This window comes from Lepidothrix coronata, unplaced genomic scaffold (genome assembly GCF_001604755.1).
Source record: "Lepidothrix coronata isolate B3197 unplaced genomic scaffold, Lepidothrix_coronata-1.0 Scaffold75, whole genome shotgun sequence".
Classification (NCBI taxonomy): domain Eukaryota; kingdom Metazoa; phylum Chordata; class Aves; order Passeriformes; family Pipridae; genus Lepidothrix; species Lepidothrix coronata.
Window position 1 is genome coordinate 536889 of NW_016690255.1, and position 20205 is coordinate 557093.

At 36.8% G+C, this 20205-nt stretch overlaps 1 protein-coding gene across 2 annotated transcripts in view; it reads right to left on the minus strand.

Moving 5' to 3' along the window:
* The window catches only part of ZNF407 (zinc finger protein 407), a 333641-nt gene that overhangs the window by 89021 nt on the left and 224415 nt on the right, over positions 1–20205 (minus strand). For both annotated transcript variants that reach the window (XM_017819557.1, XM_017819558.1), the window contains exon 8: positions 9968–10146. In XM_017819557.1, the coding sequence (XP_017675046.1) occupies positions 9968–10146 (179 nt within the window). The remainder of the gene's footprint in view (positions 1–9967; positions 10147–20205) is intronic.

Below are 20205 nucleotides of genomic sequence, written 5' to 3' on the forward strand. Positions count from 1 at the left end.
AAAAATTATGAAGAACTATTGCAAGTAAAATAGAAATTAGAAGTACAAAAGAACATGTGCATCAGACAGAAAAGGCATCCTACTTACAAAGGTCAAGATTCAGGATGCCATGTCAAGAAATTAATGGAAAGTCGGTGCAGCATATACTGGATTAATGAAAGCAAACAAAAAGAAAGTACAAAAGAAATTTTAAAAATCAGTATGGAATTGCAATGATTTGTGTTCATCGGAGCAACTGTTGCTGAGGGCTCTTCTCCTCACTCAGGACCCAAAGCAGTAAAGCAGTGAGCGCACAACTAACATTTTGATTCAGTCCTTCCATATTTATGTACTGGTTTTGGCTGAGGTAGTTAATTTTCTTCACAGTAGCTGGTATGTTTTGGATTTGAGCTGGAAACAGTGTCAGTGACACAGGGATATTTTCGTTATTGACAGTGCTTACACAGTGTCGAGGCCTTTTCTGCTTTTTACCCAACCCCACCAGCAAGGAGGCTGGGGGTGCACAAGGAGCTGAGAGGTGACACAGCCAGGACAGCTGACCCCAACTGACCCAAGGGACATTCCATACCATATGGTGTCATGTTCAGCATGCAAAGTGGAGGGAAGAAGAAGTAACTGGGGGGATGTTTGGAGTACTGGCATTTGTCTTCCCAAGTCACTGTTACGCATCATGAAGCCCAGCTTTCCTGTAGATGGCTGAACACCTGCCTGCTCCTGGGAAGTGATGAATGAATTCCTTGTGTTGCTTAACCCATTAAACTGTCTTTATCTCAATCCACAAGCTTTTTCACTTTTACCCTCCTGATTCTCTCTCCCATCCCTCCATTGGAGGTGATTGGTACGTGGTACATAGTTGCTGGCTGGGGTTAAACCATAACTTCAATACTTTTCTGATTCTGAAATTATTTGTTATTATTTCTGCAGTAATGAAAATTTGTGTAGCAAGCAAATAATTATTTTGTGTAATTTACAAAAAAATTTAAAATTCAGACAACGACTTGCAAGCAGATTTACAAATATTAATCATTCAAGCTATTTATCAAGCATACTTTTAGTGCAGCTTGTTGGGATGCTAGTAACATCTCACAGGAAGAAAAAATGTAAAGAGTCCTCTAAATAATGTATAGCCAGAGTGAAAAAGGCCAAGAGATGGTGGCATTACATAGGCAAAATACATTCTGCTATGTTTATTTGAAACATGGTATCCATAGGTCTTGGAAGTACTGTTAGTTCAACTTTAGAAGTAAGGAAATAATTAGTCTATAATGGAGATGCCACAGTGAGTAATTTATTATTTAGGTTTATTTATAGATATTTATTGTTTATATTTTCATATAAATCAAATTTTTATAAAATTATTTATATAATAAGCCAGCAATATATAATTATTTAAAGTTTAACATAAAATAAAATATTAAATATTTATGCATTATCTATTATATATATGAAAATTCACAACACATTTTAAATCCAAATTTTCATTTTTTTTCTTCAAGTTGCATCTTACACTTTACATTTACTTTAATGAAAGTAAAAAATTAAGAGTTTTATATTTCTTAGAGCTCCAGCATAACTTCCCTGGATGATACACTAAGAGATCTACTCTCAAAAGGGCTGCTTCTGATAGGAAAGCAATTTAAATCTTCATATTATAGGACAATCTTGAAGTAAGAACATCCTGAATTATTCCTAGATACTATACACATTTATTTTTTATTCCTTCTGTAAGGTTAATATCTTCCTTTTTGTTTGCTTGGAAAGTTTTCTTGATGACCCTCATATCCCATTTTTTGGTGTTTTTCTCAGAATTTTAATTTGCTGATTTTCCCATACTACTATTTCCTTTTATTATTTATATTTGCCATATACTATTATGCACATACATTTTCTGGCAGAATTAAATATTTTTGTCTTTCTAGATGGCTGTCGTGTCTTAAAGGCTTTCTTATACCTCTGCACTTAAATATTTCAGCCTTGCTTTAAAAGTTTTATGTTAGGATATCCTATTTTTAGCACTAAATAGGCAATAATACGTCTTATTCTTCATGAAGGATATTTTATCTATTAGTATAATGAAAAAGTAGCTTGGAGTAAGATTACCTCCTTTTCATCGTTGAACCAGACATCCTCGCAGGGGCAACAGTCTTTGTGGACATCAGCAGAGATCCAGCATGTGACTACAAATGCAATGCAAGGAATTTGCAAAGCAGATGCCCATTTGAGGGTGTTTTGATGGCAGACACAAGGTTGGCATCAGGGCTTCACAGAAAATTTCAGAACTGATGAGGGTTTTGGCCCCTTCCAGATCAACCGAATGGCTCCCCACCTTGGAAACTAGAATGCCATAGGGAGGAATGACAGAAAAGGAGGCACACACTAACACCCAGAGGAAATGTTTAGACCTGGGCAAGAGATTCAAGCTGCTCAGGAGTAAAAGCTCACACCACAAAAAATTAGTCGCCTTGTTACAAACCGATAGTTCTTCAGAAAGAAGTGACAACTGTTAGGGAATCACCAGCGCAGGGGGCCGTGGACAGAAAGGCCTTAAACAGACTGCAGGATTGTGACTGCCTGTTATTGGTGCTACACACAATATGAAAACCCCTTGGGCGATAGCCCTGCACCTTACTGCCGACTCTCTGATGGAAGAATGGCACAAAGCATGACACCCCTTATACTTCTGCTAAATAGAGGTACTAAGAGGTGTTCCAGACTTTGGTCTAGGCAATATTTTGCTTTTCATTTAAAACTATATTCCAAACACTTTTTTCTTTAGTGAGATTCAGGGCTTTCACTCTTAGCTGAGAATACCACTCACTTAAAGGATGTAACCAATATTAATAGTGGTGTGCTTTGAATATTAGATGATGTAATATTTGCATCAAAATATTTCAACACCTTCTTTCATGTCACTCAGCAGCAATATATGCTGATTGTTCAGGAAAAGCAACTAAGGAACTATGAAAGGAGTCCCTATGCTCTTCAACAGCAGCAGAAAAAGCTACATACTAGAAGAAAAAAAAAAAAAGAGAAAAAATACTTTCATGACCCCAATTTTTTTTCTACATCACTTGCTACTTGGAAAGCACCAACTCTGATGCCATGACCACCCAGATAAAAATACTGGCTATGGAACCTCTGCTAGGCATACAATGCTTTCTAATAGAAGACAGCTATAAAAATAAACAAATTACTTAGGTTTTTTTAAAACGTAGATTAATTTTTCCTGAAACACAATAATACGTAATCTACATACGTTATAAGGAACCTGGCTTTTTCCTTTACAAACAGAAAATCATTTATACTAGGTTTTTATTTCAAGCACACACTAAAATTATTATTCTTCACAAAAGAGGAAAGGGAGTGTCTGCCAATCAACTTGACATGCTATTGAAAGACTGGCACTAATAGCTATGACAAGAGCAAACCTATTTGAAGCAGAGCTGCTGCTGCCTTTTTCTTTTTTTAAAGTATACCAGCCATCAAAAATAATGTTTTATCTGACTAGAAACCCAAGCAATATCGCTGGTGTAAAAGCTTGCACCTGATTTGCCAATATCTAGCAATGACAATTTTAATATTGTTTCAAATGACAGCATTTAAAGTGTTTTATTTAAACAGTGATAAAGACTAAGAACATTAACTATTCCAAGAAAAGTGTTAAATATGCTTGCACACAAAACTGTATATCCTTTATTTGGAGGCTTTACATCAGGTATGAATTACAAGTTTGCATAAGTACTCAACTGACTTGTATTTCCATTCCTTCCTTGATAAATAACATTTACTGATTTTATATTTTTGTAGTTTGATAAATTCAGAGAGCATGAGAGCAAACAGGCTTTTATTATTTAATTTTTCACATTTTTTTTCAACTCTATATTTCCTACTAAAGAATGAGAAGATGCAAAAGAAAGGATTAGAAAAAAAGAGAAACATTTAAAAGTAGAAAAGCACTAGGATACTAGTATAATTGCTATATTATCAGGTTCTGTGTGTCCAATTCACATTCTGAATAGGTCTGCAGTTTCCACTTGGTAATACAGTTATACTTTGATAAAATCACATAATAGATCACACCATAACTTTTAGCAATCAATTTTTCCTCTTAATAATTTGATAAATGTAGCTGTCAAGTGGGATAAAGATCACAATTTTATTTGGGATTAACTATTTGAACTTTCAGAATTCCATTCATGAATATTGCAACTGTTACAACTGATAGGATCACAATTTTGTCCCTTGTTGATGATGTAATCATGCTGCAGGTTGCTAGTACAGCCCTGTTTCTCAAAAGCTAAAGAAACTGAATGAGAAACATGTGGCCTCTTGAAAAGTGCGATTAAAGTTTGCAAAAATACTTTTCAAGCACATATAAAAGAGACCTTAAAGTAAATTTTTCTCATTCTCACTGCTCTCTGGAAAGAACTAAAACATCCCCTAACTCTGTTTCCCTAATCTAAAAAAGAAAGATGTAAGATATGGGCCCAGTTTAGTGAACGGATGATTAATTGAACTGCCTTTTCATTGATTTCAGATTTCAGGAGCCAATAACACAGTACAGGAACTTCCAGGCAAAAGATCAGAATTTCATAACGATTCTTCAAACACGTTAAACAAACAAATAAATGTATGTTCCAATGTATTTTATTAAGGGTTTAATGACATACCATAAAGAAACAGTTTAGACAAGTGTATTACCACTCAGTCTCAAAGAGAGTAAGATTTTAGCACTGATGATGGGAATGTTGTCTCTCTGAGAAAGAACACTTTGTGGGCTTTCCTCAGCTACTCCATTGCTATCACAACACCTAAACACTTTAGATTCACAAATACAGCCCTTACCAAGAGGCTGTAAATTAAAACTATTTGAAGATTTAAGAGCAGAAAGAACCAGTAGATGATAGTCTGACTTCTGGTATATCAAAGCCCCACAAGTTTTGCAGTGAACCTAGCAACATTGGGCCCTCCTAAAACCAATTTTCCAGAAAGACATCCAGTCTTCTCAAGGCTCAAAGGAACAGAACAGGAATAATTTCTTCTGCTAGTTGCTGCCAGAGCTCAATTGACCTCATATCTAAGTGTTTGCACCTTGTTTCTCATTTCAATTTGTCTGACTACGCTTTCAATAATTGATTTTACTTAGGCTTTTCTCAGCTAGACTAAGAGTAGCTCATGTCTGATATTTTCTCTCTGTGAAGCAACTCATACACTATAATCAAGTACCTATCTATCATTTGGTCATGAATTATGTAACTCTTCAAGAACACTAAGCGTTCAATCACCATGTAGGCAGCCAACTGCCAAAACACAGTCGTCACGATCTTTGTTCTGTGGATGCCCAACCCCAGAGGCACATATAATTTTCATGGAGGCACGGGCACACAAAACTGTACTTCCAAGCATTCTCCAAAACATGTCTGTGCAGCACAGGGAAGCAGCTTACTCTTTTAGTTCTGCCAGGATCCATAAGAGTAAGCAATCCTCCACCCCTACTCACAAGGCCCTGGGTGGCAGACTTTCCCAGAGCACGCTGGATAATTTGAGTGCTTTGCAAGCATAGTATCACTATCAAAAAAAACCCAACCAAACAAAAACTTGCCAAGGAGTACAATGAATTAATTTGCCTTCACTGATCTTTTTTTTAAAGACTTTCAAGAAAGACTTTATATGACTGCTACTTCTAAATTAAACATCACCGAATTTCTGTTCAATGTCTTAAGCAGTTCCCTTATCACATGGTTGACTGTTGTGAAGCCATTTTCAAACAAGACCATTGTGATTCAAACTGCATAGGCATTGCACCTGTTTTGCACATGAGGAAACCCAGACAAAAACCAAGACCATTACATCTTTTGCTCATTGAAAAACTGGGTTATTCTGATATCCTAGAGTAGTGTTCATTCTTGGAGATCATCTTCACTTTTTAAAGTGCAGCATGGAAATAACAATATTGAAAAAAAACCCAGTATCATCACATAACTTTCAACATTATCACAAAACCAATAATAAGCAAACTGTTCCTCTTCTCTCTGAAGAGGTTTTTGCCTTATGACTAGTTTAGTATCCACAGAAGACCACTATGCACACTGTGAGGTGCCGTGGGCTCTGCAGCTATTGTAATAATGGAGATGTTCAGCCATAGATATTACACTGTTCAGACATAAATAATGCATCATAATAGTATCATAATGTTTATAAGACAAGAGTTCCTAAATGATGAACATTTAGTTCAAACTGAAATTATCACTATCAAGTGATGCTGCTCCAATGCAGACAAAGCACTGAGAAAGACAGCTCGAGAACTGAGCCCTGGCGAGTTCTACCGCAGGTACGGGCTCTTCCCCTGTACCACTCGTCAAAGTATTCAGGCTCAGTTCAACTCAGTATTGCAATGTAGCATCAGTTGGAAGAAAAAACATATCCAAGACTTTTGGAAACTCAATGCATACAAGAATCAACCAAAAGATTTCTTCAGCTTGCTTTGAGACTTGCAATACAGACAAGCCCACAGTGAGCAACTCAGAATTTTTTTGTTATCAAATAATCTCATTTTTAGAAAAACCACTAAATTGATAGTCACCAACATATGACAATTCACTCTTTTATTGTATTCATTTTCCATTTGTAATGACATATTTTCAGATTTGCACATTGATAACAAGAATATACATGAACAGCTTCAACTGGAACCAAATTTCTATGACTAAAACATTAACTGCAAGATTCCTGAGCTTGCTAGTAAGCCCACTTCTGTTCTTAGAACAGCAATAAGATCTATCATCATTTTAAATGTGATTTTAAAAAGAAAATAAAGTAACACTGGGGAGAATGGATTAACAGCCTCTGGATTTCTGGCTTTTTTTCAAATAAAATTTCAATTTTAACACAGTCCTTGAGAAAATAGGTCAGAGAATATGAAGAAATAGGCACAAAGCTCTTACAGAATGACACACAATGACACTTTAAAAAATAGATTTGATGATTTGTATAAAAAATTAGAGGTTAAATGCATAAACTGGTTTTTAAAGCATGATCTAGCAAATTCAATCTACAGTTTTATGTGCAGAGGCATATATTTCTGTAGGCTTGTATGCATTAAAGTCCTCTTGTTCAAATGCAGGACAGTTTAAAAGTTAAAGACAAAAGTATAATCTAGACTGTTATTGTTTTAAAACATATAAGGTTTATAAGGAATATAGTTGTATTGTTACAACTCTATGACAAAGAGAACCTATAGCAAAAAGAGGAAAGAAAGTCTAAAGACCTGGTTTTGTGGCATTTCCATATATCAATTTCTCACATTATATAGAGTCTGAAAGATGCAGAGCAGAAGTTCTGAAACACCTTTCAATTACAGTATCATCCTTACTCATGTAGAAGCCAACTTGTTTTGCCTCCCACCTTCCACAGCCTCTCCCTTAGAAATGCAGCTTCTTCAAGCTCCTTACTACCACTGAACCCATAAATGCATATAGTGGCTGCCAAAGAAAGCTAAATAATACCTAATATTACAGCATTATATTATAAAGAGCATTAACTTTGAATTAGAAGTCCAATTGTCAATCTTAATTTCATAGATGAGAAACAGACTTCACTTTTACTCCCAGCCACATTCTAAAGGTATCCCACAGCTCCATTCCTGGTGAGGAGTTTCTGACTGTCCTGCAAAGTAGCTGGAGTTGTTGTCTGTCTCTTTACCAGCGATCAGACTTTATTTCTATCTGCTCAAAGTAGCAAAAGGTTTGGCTTTCCTGTTACAAAGCAGTATTAGAACACAAAAGACAGACAAATATGTTTAAGTTAAAAAAATCAATCTTGTATGACACTTTCACACTCCTATCATCCTAAAGGGTTGTATGTCGTGTTGTAGATTCGCTGTGGGTGCAGCCAATGACCAATAAGTCATCAGTAACCGTGAACCAGCCACAGAACAAATCTCATTTTTATAAGGGATGTTAGCCAGGGCACAGGAGTTGTCCTTCATTCCTCTAAAATTCTTCTCTAAAACTTTTAACTCTCAGATGTCCAGCAGTCAGAAATGGATTGAAAAGAAGAAAAGAAACTCCCTTTAATTTAAGTCTGATATGAATACACAGTTATCACCTAGGTTCCTCTTTACTTGTGCTTCTTCTTGAAAGGAAAATACAGCATTTATTTTAGCATCGGTATTATGCAAACAATATTTCAACACTTTTATTGTATACCAATTCTAGGCTAGCCTGGCAATAATTAGGTGACAATCAGTTCTTGCTAGTGCTAATATATTTCTACAGTACCCTATTTAGTGCAAGGGGATTTCTACAGCATAAAAATGAATGTATAGAAATGAGATACCATTAGTATACAACACATTGATGACTATTTTCCTATGTTACCAAGACAAGCAAGTTGAATAGTTTTAACTGCAGCATGCTGCAATGAACAATTAATTTACCCAGATACGGTCTTGAACAAATAACATGAAAACGTACACAAACATTTGTAATTTTGGGATGTTAGTGATTCTGCCAGTGTTATAGCTCTCTGTATTATGTCTGTCTATCCGTCTACTGAAAGCATTTGATTTTTTCATATTAAGTGGGATTATTGTAGTAAAAATCCAACAGTGTCTGCATTTAAGCTTCTGAGTTGAATATGCTTCAGTGAGAACTATGGTGAAATGTGATCAGTTTTCTGACCTATTTTGAAATTGGTATTCCGCCAACTGGCATTTTGTTTGCACATCCAGATATTATCCACCATATGCTGACATGACATGATGATTGGTTCCAAAATGAAGTGGAATACTTGGCAAATAGAAATATATGGTACAAATAATACACTGTCTCTAGTCAGGAAAGCAAGCAGTCATTTTGAAAAGACGGAGAGGTTTTAAAATAACTAGTTTGTACACGCTGCACAGAACTGAACGAAAGCTCTTCACGTTGTATGTTCTATGGGTATGAGGGTTTCAAAAACTGAGATCAATTCCTTACAGAAGAAGATTAAAATCTGACACAGGAGTACTAATAGTAGTAATTCAGTGGAAGATTAATTTGCATCTCAGGAAGAATTTGGCCCACATAGCTTCTTCCTCCTCTGGATTCCCCAACTCCTTCTTCTCACCATCTGTTCTTTTTTCCCACTGCTCTGACTTGTCTTCCCACCCAGTGATGTCTAAGTTATCTGCTTCTCCCGAGTTAAGATCACATTTCATTCAAGCTGCAGCCTAATTTTGTATTATTTCTTCTAACCTCCTGCCATTGAACTCTTATTTTTCTCCTAACTGTATGTTTCCATTAAACTTCTGCCTTCTACTCAGAACTGTAGAACCTGTAAAAAAACCCAAACCAATGAAAAACCTTGTTCCTAAACAGAAAAGACTCCAATTTTCTTCTTTGAATTCCTTTTTCCAAAGCAATAGTTTTGTTTTGCATTCCTCCAGTGACTTCTGTGTGTGCTCTCTAATGCAAAGCCTGAAAACATATATCTAAGTTATTGATTGATCTCTGCTGTTCTATCTTTAATGCCAAACACTGTCTACTTTTTTGTAATAAAATCTAAGAATGTTTAAAGTACATTAATTTGTCACTGTATTTCCTGTGGAATTTTGTTTTTCTGTTCTTAGGGGAACAGTGTGACTAGAGGGACTTAATACAAATGTTAAAAAAATATTTTTTTATAAAAGTTCAACTACATTTCAAAAGGAAGCATCTAAATAGCACGCACTTCTGATGTTTATTTATTGAACTGCAAGCTTTGCTTGTGAAACATGAATGGATTTCAGTGCTTAATACATAACCTTCAACCCTAGTGAAAACTTGAAGAGGATTAAGCCCATTTTAAATCCTGTTCTTCTTCAGAATAAATGATAATAACAGAATAAATGATAATAACATAACTTCTCATTTTCTTATTACAATCATTTAAACATGCACATATAGAAAAGACAAGAATTTGTAAGCAAAGAGAGGAATGACCTTACCAGCATGCAAGTACGCCAGATCAGGATTCTCAATGTCTGGGTGCAGTTCTTTCAAGTGGTTACGAAACTCCACAGGGATATTGGTTCCATAGTCACATTTAGGACAGTTATACATTTTTACTCCTTCATGCTTTCCTGTATGCAAGATGTGTTTACGGATATTTTCTGCACAGTTAGACCTAAAAAGCAATGAAAAAAAAAGAAAAACATAGTATAATTTATTTCCTACTAGTGGTTCAAATAAAAGCTAGTGTTATAACAGAAAATCAGTTCTTAATAGTCATTCTTCATTATCTGCACAATATTTGCATCCTCTTGCATAAATATTGTCCTTTTCATGAAAGCTCCCAAAATTGTTCCAGGTAAACTGAACATTACATCTGAACCAGAAGTATTAAAAAATGTTTGATTTTTTTACATTTACAGAAGTCTTAAAATTTCTATTTTTCTCATGGTAGTCAGTGATGAAATTAAACAAAAGTCTTTAACTTAGCAAAACTGAAATACACAAATGCCGATAACAGTCCCAACGGTGCTTACATGAACCTTTCCTACACAATTCCTAGATTCCACAGGAGTTGCTGTGAATGATTTTTCTAAGTATGTTCCACCAACTCTCATGTCACGCTATGAACTCTTCCTAGGAAAAAGAATTGAGTTGTTCAAGTTTATATCTCTTTGAAAATACACATGGATTCTGATACATCTTAAATACAGCTTTTGTGAAAGCAGTGGAGTTTTCATGCATAGAAGTCAGAATACGTAGACAATTAGTTTAATGCATTTCAAAGAAATATTTCTAATGATATTTCTAAAAAAAAGGGAATAGAAAAAGATTTTACATGTCTTTTCTTCATGAAGAGATCCATATGGGAGTAAATTTTAATTTCCAGTCTTTAAAATGTTGCAGTCTCATTACAAAATTATTTTGCATTAGAATTTCCTACTTATTCAAACTTTGTGATGAATCCTATATAAAATATAATGCTGCTTCATTTATTTCAATCAGAAATAGCCATTATATTTATTCTTCAATCAAAAGAATGGCCTGTATATGCATGCCATTGTTTTGGAGTTTTATTTATTTTTTTAGACTTTCTTAGTACCATATACTATTATTATTGCCAAACTAAGAACAATAATTCAGTTTAACTAAAAAAAGTACAAACACTCATGTGAACTACATAAATGCATAATACTTCACAAATATTCAAATGAGACAAGTGTAGTGTTTTGGGCTGATTAAACTGATTGTTTATCTGTCACTATTAGCAATACCACAGTAACAGGCAACTAAAAAAAGGACCCCCAAAATAAACTGGAAGTAGCAGCTTGAAGTTCTGCTGGAGCGCTTGTCTCTCCCTCGGAAATGGTCATAGTAAAGTTGGTATCTGCCTTACAGTGCTGCCAAAGCTCACCCTCTGTCATGTCCATCTGCTATATACTGGTATAATGATCAGACTCCTGAGAATGTCAGAGAAGACACTTATCACTGAAAAATATAGAAAATATTGGTCCTCAGCATCTTTCAGGATTCAGCCCTAAAAAAATTACAATGCTCATAAATGTTGTTAAAATGAAATATGTATTTAAAATAGGAAAAAAAAAAAGGATAGTGTACACTGCAATGAAAGCAGAAGACAACCCGGTAACCTTCTATCATGGGTTATACTTTAAAGGGCAGAAGATTAAAGCAGAGCATATGAAGCTGAAATAAAATATCAGTGTTCAAATCTCATACTATGTTAAGGGAGGATATAAAAGTTTTTACTTTGAAATATTTCTGTGAAACATATAAAGGATCTGTTGAAACCCATGTAAGAATTTTGAAGAAAACCCAGCCTGTTCAAGTCATAAAAGGCCGGTTCTATCTCCTTTGATTTGGAATTTGCTCCAACCACTTTAAACAGAGAAATCCCAAAGTCTCATTTATTCAGTCATCAGTAAAAATCTGTGACTAAACATACCAACATACTGATATAAAAATTTTAAACCCACGTTTTTCCATGTGGCAAGGTCAGAAAGGTTTAATCAGAAATAAGGAATTTGAGATCACAAGGCATTACAAATGCCCCCTCATATTAGGTCGCAAGGCAGCAGTTGCAATCATAAAGTAAACCATGAAGGTAACAACTGGCAAATTCAAGCACTTTTGAAGCCAAGTAATACCTTTAAATATGACATGACAAAAGTACTGCATATAAAATGTTTTTTAATTATTCAGTGTGCTTTGAATGTCTGTTTTATTAGAAGCCTTCTTGAGCCCATGTACTGTACAAGTATGTTATATGTTTGACAAAAAACACCTCCACCAACACTGTTAAGTGTGTAGTTACATCACTTCATCTCATAAGAGTAAACGCAGAAGTCTGTGATTTTAAACAGCACTTTATTTTCATTAAAGCTATTCATGATAAGCATCTAACTAAAACATTATAGTGTTGAAATAGTGATGATAGTTCAGCATTTGACAGGCCTTGTATTATAAGATTCACTTCCAGGTGTTTATAAACTTTGAAATACAAATTTCCTTTGTTCTGAAATTTGGAAGTTAAAGCCCAGCCCAAAAGAAATCGTTTGAGAAAAGTCCTCCTGTTTTTTGAGTTCCAGTCTAAATTACAACCACAAACAAATAAAAGCAGCTTTTAGGAGACTAGTCTGTATTTCAGTAAGGCTAAACCAGAGGTCTCTAAGTTAAATTACTATTATCACTGCTTAATGTAAGCACACTTTCATCCTCATAATCCATTTTGAAAATCAAATGTATATATTTCTGTCAATTTGTCCATGCTCTGCAATAACAGGAAGGGAACTTATTAGAGAGACTTAATTAGTCTAAAGCTATAGTCGATGGGTTTATATTCAATTCTGATGCAGAGAAACACAACAAAAAGGTTCCTTTTATTTCATGTCTTGCAGTAAGTCTTCTTATTAGATGTGAAAAAAGGTTTGAGATTCGATGCAAACCCCACAACAATTCTATTAAAGGGAAGAGGGAGGCCTGTATAGTTTTCAGTGTCCTGTCAGTGCTATGCATGGTGAAAGGGGAGATGGAACTAAGGTACATTGCAGATGAACAGGAAATATGAGGAGCTGAAAAGCTCAGCCCATACTTCCTATGCAACAAGCCTGTATGACTTAATCCATCACAAACTGATATATTGGGAAGGGCATAGGCCTACTTTCCCCTGCACACATCCAGGAGAGCTCCCACATTTCTGTAAAGGACAACACTGTGAAATAAGGGAGACAGATGGCAAGCTTCTCCTGAGAAATGCAGCTACTGCTTAAGATGAACAGAAAACCTCTTTTGGATGAAGATAAAAAAGGGCTTTTATCTCTAATGTTCATTGCACAGTGATGTGTTCACATTGCTGTTCTAATTGCACATTTCATGTTGCCATTAGAAATCCATTCCTACCAACCAGTTACCTCTCTGTCTTTTGCTGCTCTCAAGACATTAAAGGTTGCTGTATATTCAAATATAAACTGGAAATGTCTTATTGATTGTAAAATGGTACATAAGTCAGAGAATCACAAAATGGTTAAGGTTCTATGGGACCTCTGGAGGTTGTCTGATCCAACCCCTCTGCTCAAGAAGGACCACCCAGGGCCAGTTGCCCAGGACCATTTTCAGGCATCTTCTGAATGTCTCTAGGGATATCTTTCAGGCTCCCTGGGCTCCCTGTGCCAGTGGTCCATCACCCTCACTGTGGTATAGTGTTTCTTGGTGTTCAGACAGAATACTTCCTATCATTCTGTTTGTGTCCACTGCCTCTTGCCCTGTCACTAGGCACCACTAGGCTTCCTCTTCTTTACACCCTCCCTTCAGATATTTGTGTACATTGATGACATCCCCTAAGTCCTATCTCCAGGCTGACCAGTCCCAGCTCTCTCAGTCTCCTTATTTGAGATGCTCCAATGCCTTCATCATCTTAGTGCCCCTTTGCTGGACTCTCTCTACTATGTCCATGTCTCTCTTGTACTAGGGAGACCAAAACTGGAGCAGCACTCCAGGTGTTGTCTTGCCCATGTTGACCAAAGGGAAAGGGTCACCTCCCCTGGCTGCAATTCACGAAATGCAGCTGCAGGTATTATAACAGTGAATAATAGCTTCCAATTGACAACTCCAGTGGCACTAGCACAATGAGCCTCGTGCTTTTTCCACAACAGGGCCTAAAGCAAAATTCCTTACTCCCAAGGATGAGAACAAAACAATTTATTTGAGGTTTCAGTGGTGACTCTGCTTGCACAGGTATCATTCACAGAGTGACAAGGAAGCCTAATGCCACATGCATCCAAACCATTGCCTGCTTTTTAGCAGCATTGGTTCACTTTGCTGGGAGGGTGGAATAAAGTGGAAGGTTAGGAGCTGCATAAAATGGCCAGACACTATGTAAACATGAGAAGCTGTTACCATTGTTTAATGTGTCTTCCCTCTCCTACCCTTATATATATGAATCAGTTAAGGCATTGTGCCAAGAGCAAGAAAAAGAGTGTCTGGTCTACAGAACACTGGGAAATTCAGGCTTCTGGTAAACGAGACAAAAGTTCTCACAACTCCCTTTTGCCCATCAAAGTAGTATAACTGACATTTTCTCAGTTACATTTGGGAAGATATAGTGTGGCACTGACCAGATTCCTTAGCAAAACTATGTCTACTCACTGTAAACAGCAGCACTGTTCAGGGTTCTGGGATGGCAGAGCACAGGTGTGCACTTTGCAGGAGGCAGAGGTGGGAGTTCAAAGTCAGCAGCAGGAAAACATGGGTGGAACGATGAGTCTTGGAGCAAATCTGTGCCAGGTGGGGAATTGTCAGCCTGAAGGTCCCCATAGTAAGTGCTGTCTCTGGTTATTATTCCCCTATCATCTCTTCCTTCTCTCCCATCTTGCAGGGCTAAGCCAGCCAGTCTCACTAGAAAGCAGTACAAGCTGTACGAGGGTAGGGATTTGGGCATCCCTTCCCGCTGCAGAGGGGCTCTGCATTCCCCTCAGCCAGCAGCACTGGTTTAAGCAGCCTGTGTAAACAGCTCAGTTTAGTAGCTAACTGCAGAGCTGTGGCTGCCCAATACCAGAGCTATTTGCCATCCTCACCTTTTACATGGCATTTTGGATAAAAATCATAAAATAAGAGAAATTCACAAAACATCTGTTAATTCTAAATTTGCCCATGCAGAATAGGAATGCTTCTATATTTCTTAGGGTTCTCTCCATGAGAATACGTTAGCATTGTATTCAACAGCTAAATGAAATATAGCAGGAAGTAACCCATTTTTATTATTTTTTTCCTATTTACTAATAAGAAACTGAAATTAGAGCACTCTTCCATTATGCATTGCCTGACATTATCAGAAAGATGCTTACTGCAAGACATGGAAATGGAAGGTTTCAGAGGTGCAAATGAGGCAAAATGTTAATTATCTAGTCCACTAAGTTTTAAAAAATTTAGCACCTTGTAGGGCTCTTATTTGCACGAAATAAACCTTTTTCAAAAGGTCTTCTCTAGGACATTAGGTACAAACATCTTCTTTCTGCAGAGAAATGCATGTAATGTAAAGGACTTATGGCAGCTCCATGGATGTCACTATTTATAACAGAAAAGCAAACACAGTGATATGACTGACTGATTGAAAAGATTTCTACTTTTTCCTTGTTCGTCAGTATGAATCAAGTTCACTCTCATATCAAGAGCACTCTGAAGGTCTTCTGCACAGTTTATAACCTGCTATGCAACCTGCAAGAATACACAGCAATTGCAGTATTTTGATTGAAAAGTAGCGAAGTCTCCAGATACTTTCTTCCAGAAATAAAAGGAGTTATGATGAAAGCAAACTTCTCAATGAAGCAATACATATCATTGTAGATTCTTAACCTCAGTTATTCACCAAAAGTTTGCAGGTATTTCTTTCACAGAAAATGCCATCTAACTTGGAAAACTGTCTTTAAATCAAAACTGTAATAATGTAATTATACTAAAAAAGGAGAGCCATAGATTTTCAGAAACGCAAAGTCATACAGAACATGCAGCTTGACCTCATGAACAGCACAGTTCATAAAATGTTTTCCCAGTGATTCTTTCCTCAAACCGTAACTCTTTCTGGTACTAAAACATGGTTTTCAGAGACACATCGAAATCTGATGGAAAGCAACAAGGAACCCTTTGAAATCTTATGCAAATTAATCTACAGTTGATCACTCTCACTTTTACAAACTGTCATATTTCTCACCCTCCTGCATCCAGCTAACAGTGTTACATGTCCAACACACTTTGCTCAGCTGTAGAATCCCCTGATACCTGGACTCCAGCACATGAGCTACAGAGACCCAGTTCCTTATAATTCACTTCCAGGAATCATCAGATTCTTCCTAAACTCTTTTCAGTTGTAAAGATTGCTTTAAGCTTTGAATACTAGATTTTGCACCAGTGCTGAATACATGGATGTCATGACTTTCCATGTGCTCAGCGTCCTCCAGTTGCAGCCAGGAGTTCTGGAGCTCTTGGATCCTCCTCGAAGCACCACATGCTCAAGTACACTCCTTTAAATGCAGAGACCTTTCAGGTTGTTTTCAGAATTACTGCTTTCCAAAATACAACCCTTCTAGCCTGCCTTTGTTTCTTGCTGTCATTAAATTCTATGAAAACTAGCATTCAGTAGGGTAGTGGTAAACAACCTAATGGGCAATACTTTCTTTACAGGAAAGAAACAAATACCTCAACCTGTGGTAATTGCATTATACAAACAGGCTTATTCAATCAAAACGTTCAAAATGACAGTCACTCTGCCCAACTTCTACTAAGCAAAAATTCAGACACACAAGCCAAACAAAAAAATCTACCCAGCATACTCAAGATTTAGCTATATTTCTGAATTTAAAATAAAAGAAACTTATTGCCAGTTAATGCAAGCTAGCTACATTATAGTACATAATCTGCATGTACCACTGGCACTCAGTTCAGATCACAAGTTTAAAAATTAAAGTATCAGCTTACCTCTTCAGTGCAACAGGTATTGCACAAGAAATAATAAAAAATAGCAAAAAATATATTGTGTAATGTGTTGAAACTAACAGTATAAAATGGCAGTGATTATTATACATTAAAACACATACATAACATATATATGTGGATGTATGTACAAGAAATGCAGTACATTTTCTCAGCCTTCTCACTACTAACACACACCTGGGTTACTTTTTCCTTGCTCTTCTCCTTTCAAAGTAAAAACTTTACCTTTTATTTAGGTTTTAAATGACTGGGGGAACAATCACATGGATACAAGCTCTCTGCAACAGACCTCAATTATCAAGTGACTTACAATACTATTGCCAGAATTAGCAGCATATGGCTCCATGGGAACTCAAAAGGTCAACTACAATGTACCCAGTGCCAGCTTAGTTTTGCCTGTGTCACTGCTGGCAAACATCTCCCTGTGCTGCTCCTAAAGACCTCTGGTGGAGAGTGGCAACGAGTTGCTGGGGAAAAGCAACGTCTTTACCACCACAGCTGTTTCTGCATCGAACATTTGCTCACAGCTGATGCTTTTCAACTATACCAAGATAAGATGACTGAAGTACACACCCACAGTGTCATAAAAATGCATGCCTGACAATCTGGTGGCCACACGTATTGCAATGTTTTCATGTACTTGCATGTATTGCCACTCGGAAAATATGTAGTAGCCCATAAAAGAGAGTACACTACATTTACATGCTTTAATGAGATTTTATAATGCAGTCAGTTTCACAAAGAAAATAATAAAAATGTATTTGGGATTTATTCTCATAGTGTTATAGCAACACCCAGGGATAATAATCGTAATGTTTTCTGCTTTTCTACATTTTTAGCTTACATTTTTTTCTGTAATGATCTATTTGTTATGACATACAGTATGTGTGACAGATGTCCAATGCTGGCTGCTAAAAAGTAGCAGAGCCCTGTAGGGAAGCAGCAAAAACTTGTGCGTCAGCACTGAAAATGATGGAAGATTGATAATTACTGCTTGTGTCTGAGCTCCATTCAGCAGACTAGCATGCCCAAATTGTAATTTGGCCACAGCTCCACTCTTCTATTTACAATGTATTGGAATGAAAATTTCCAATTTCAAATAATTGATCATTACAACTACATGTGATACAAGGAGTAGATTACAATAGCCAAAGTGCACACTTTTAAAGGCAAATTCAAGATAACTGGAAATTCTGAAGGGAAATAAGTGATGTACTGCAGTCTTGTTTACCTCTGAGGAATCTGTAAAGCCACTTACAACCCTGCACAGTGAAGAACTACTAAAGTATAAACCCAGTGCTGGCATCTAGATCTACTCATGAATTTTCAATCAGAGTATTTTTCTTAAAAACAAACACAAAAATTAAATCCAGAATCAAAACCAAAACAAATAAAAAACCCCAAAACCAAACGCCAAAACAACAACAACAAAAACCTGAAAAAAGAGAACAAAACCAAAAAACCCACTTTAGTTCACAACAGACTTCACAATTTAAAGAAAATCTGATTTTTGCAGAAAAAAAAATTCTCTGATTCCAAGGAAGTAAGGTTTCCTGCCTTAAATACTTCCATTAATTCTACTTTCTACAGGAAGAGAATGAAATAAAGAAGACGCATAGACAGAAACCTGCAAATTGTGTCAAAGCTACTAGACTTGGGGAGAACAGGAAACGTGCCTCAGCTTTCCACATGTTCTGTGGTCCTCACTGACCCCAGAGGTGCTGTGCAGAGCTGAGCTGCTCAGCTTCTGAGTCTGCTTCTGAGTAGCTCTTCAGAGAGGACCTCAGTTTCTCCTTTAACTAAATAGAGAAGAAAAAAAGCAAAACAAACAAACAAAAAAGGGCAATTTTCCATAGGACTGATCTGCTGCTGAAAACTCTCTGTAACATTTGCTAGAACTCCTGGTTTCTGCATTGCTGCAGGCAGAGTGGGCTCTGTAATGGCCTGGCTCAAGGGCCCTCTGGATCTGCATGCCTGCAGCGTGAGGGATGCAGAGGTCTGCTGTGCACAGTGCACTGCTGCACTGTGTCAGCCAAGGTTTAAGTGGCAGAAATAGCAGGTGGAGTTCATCTATTTCACGGTAACTGAGAATAATCACTCCATTGTTCATGGGCTTCCTCCCTCCCCCTTTCCTTTCTTCTTGGAGCAGATGGCATAAAAGAGAAGTTGGTCTGAGAAACAGCATATCTGTAGTGGTGTAAGGATGGAGACTGGGCCTTGAGTATCATAGGCCCTGATTTAACAAGGTATTTACGCATTTGTGCAGCTTAAGTACAAGCAGCCTCCATCATTGACTTCAAAAGAATGACTCACAAGGTTAAATTTATGTACATCATCAAATACCTTGCTGAAATAAGGCCATGGAAAACATCCACTTTTTAAAAAAGCTAGAATGAATTTAATTGAAGACACGCATTTCCTTTCAACATCAGTTTTTTCCCTATTGTACTTCTTTTAATGACCACATAAAGTAACTGAACAATTCTGAGGACTCTGTTTGTATATCCGCAGGAACACATAAAGTATTTTCACAGACACAGAAGTGCAGATGGAGCCTAGGAAAGGGTGTGGAATCTATCGACTGCACAAGATGAAACTGGATTCCTAATGTTCCCGGAGTCAGAAATGATAGCAACAGACCCTAAAGGCTGCCTGTCAATCTCAGATGCAGATGGTACTTCTTCCAACTGGCCTCCGTGTCAGTTCCTTCAGCCATTTTAGTGACAACACGGTTCCCTAGAGGGTAGATCCTGTTGCTTTGCAGCCTGGATTCATACCCAGGGCACTGTGGTCTGTACGATTTCTGCTCAAAGTAGGTTTTTTTAATGCTAATACACTGCCTCTCCTTGCCCTATCCCAGCCCCAACCCCCCATGCAAAAAGAGATGGTCGTTTTCTTCCTCATTTCAAATGTTCTAATTTATCAAAGGAATCATCAATAATTGTATGAAGGATTCACTTTTGTTATGCATGCCAAAAGTAGATATAAAATCCCTGCTAATAAAATTTACAGATGACGCTGTAATTGGCAGCATGATTAATATTGATGACACTGGTATCATACAGAACAGTTTCAGAAGCCAGGCCTGTTCAATCAAAACACATACACATACAACTACATATTAGGTTTTGCTACCTTTGCACAATGCATGCAAGTAACTACGAGAATGCAAGAATGCTATGAAAAGCTGTGACACTGAAAATTATTTAAGGATTAGTGGACCATTGGTTTA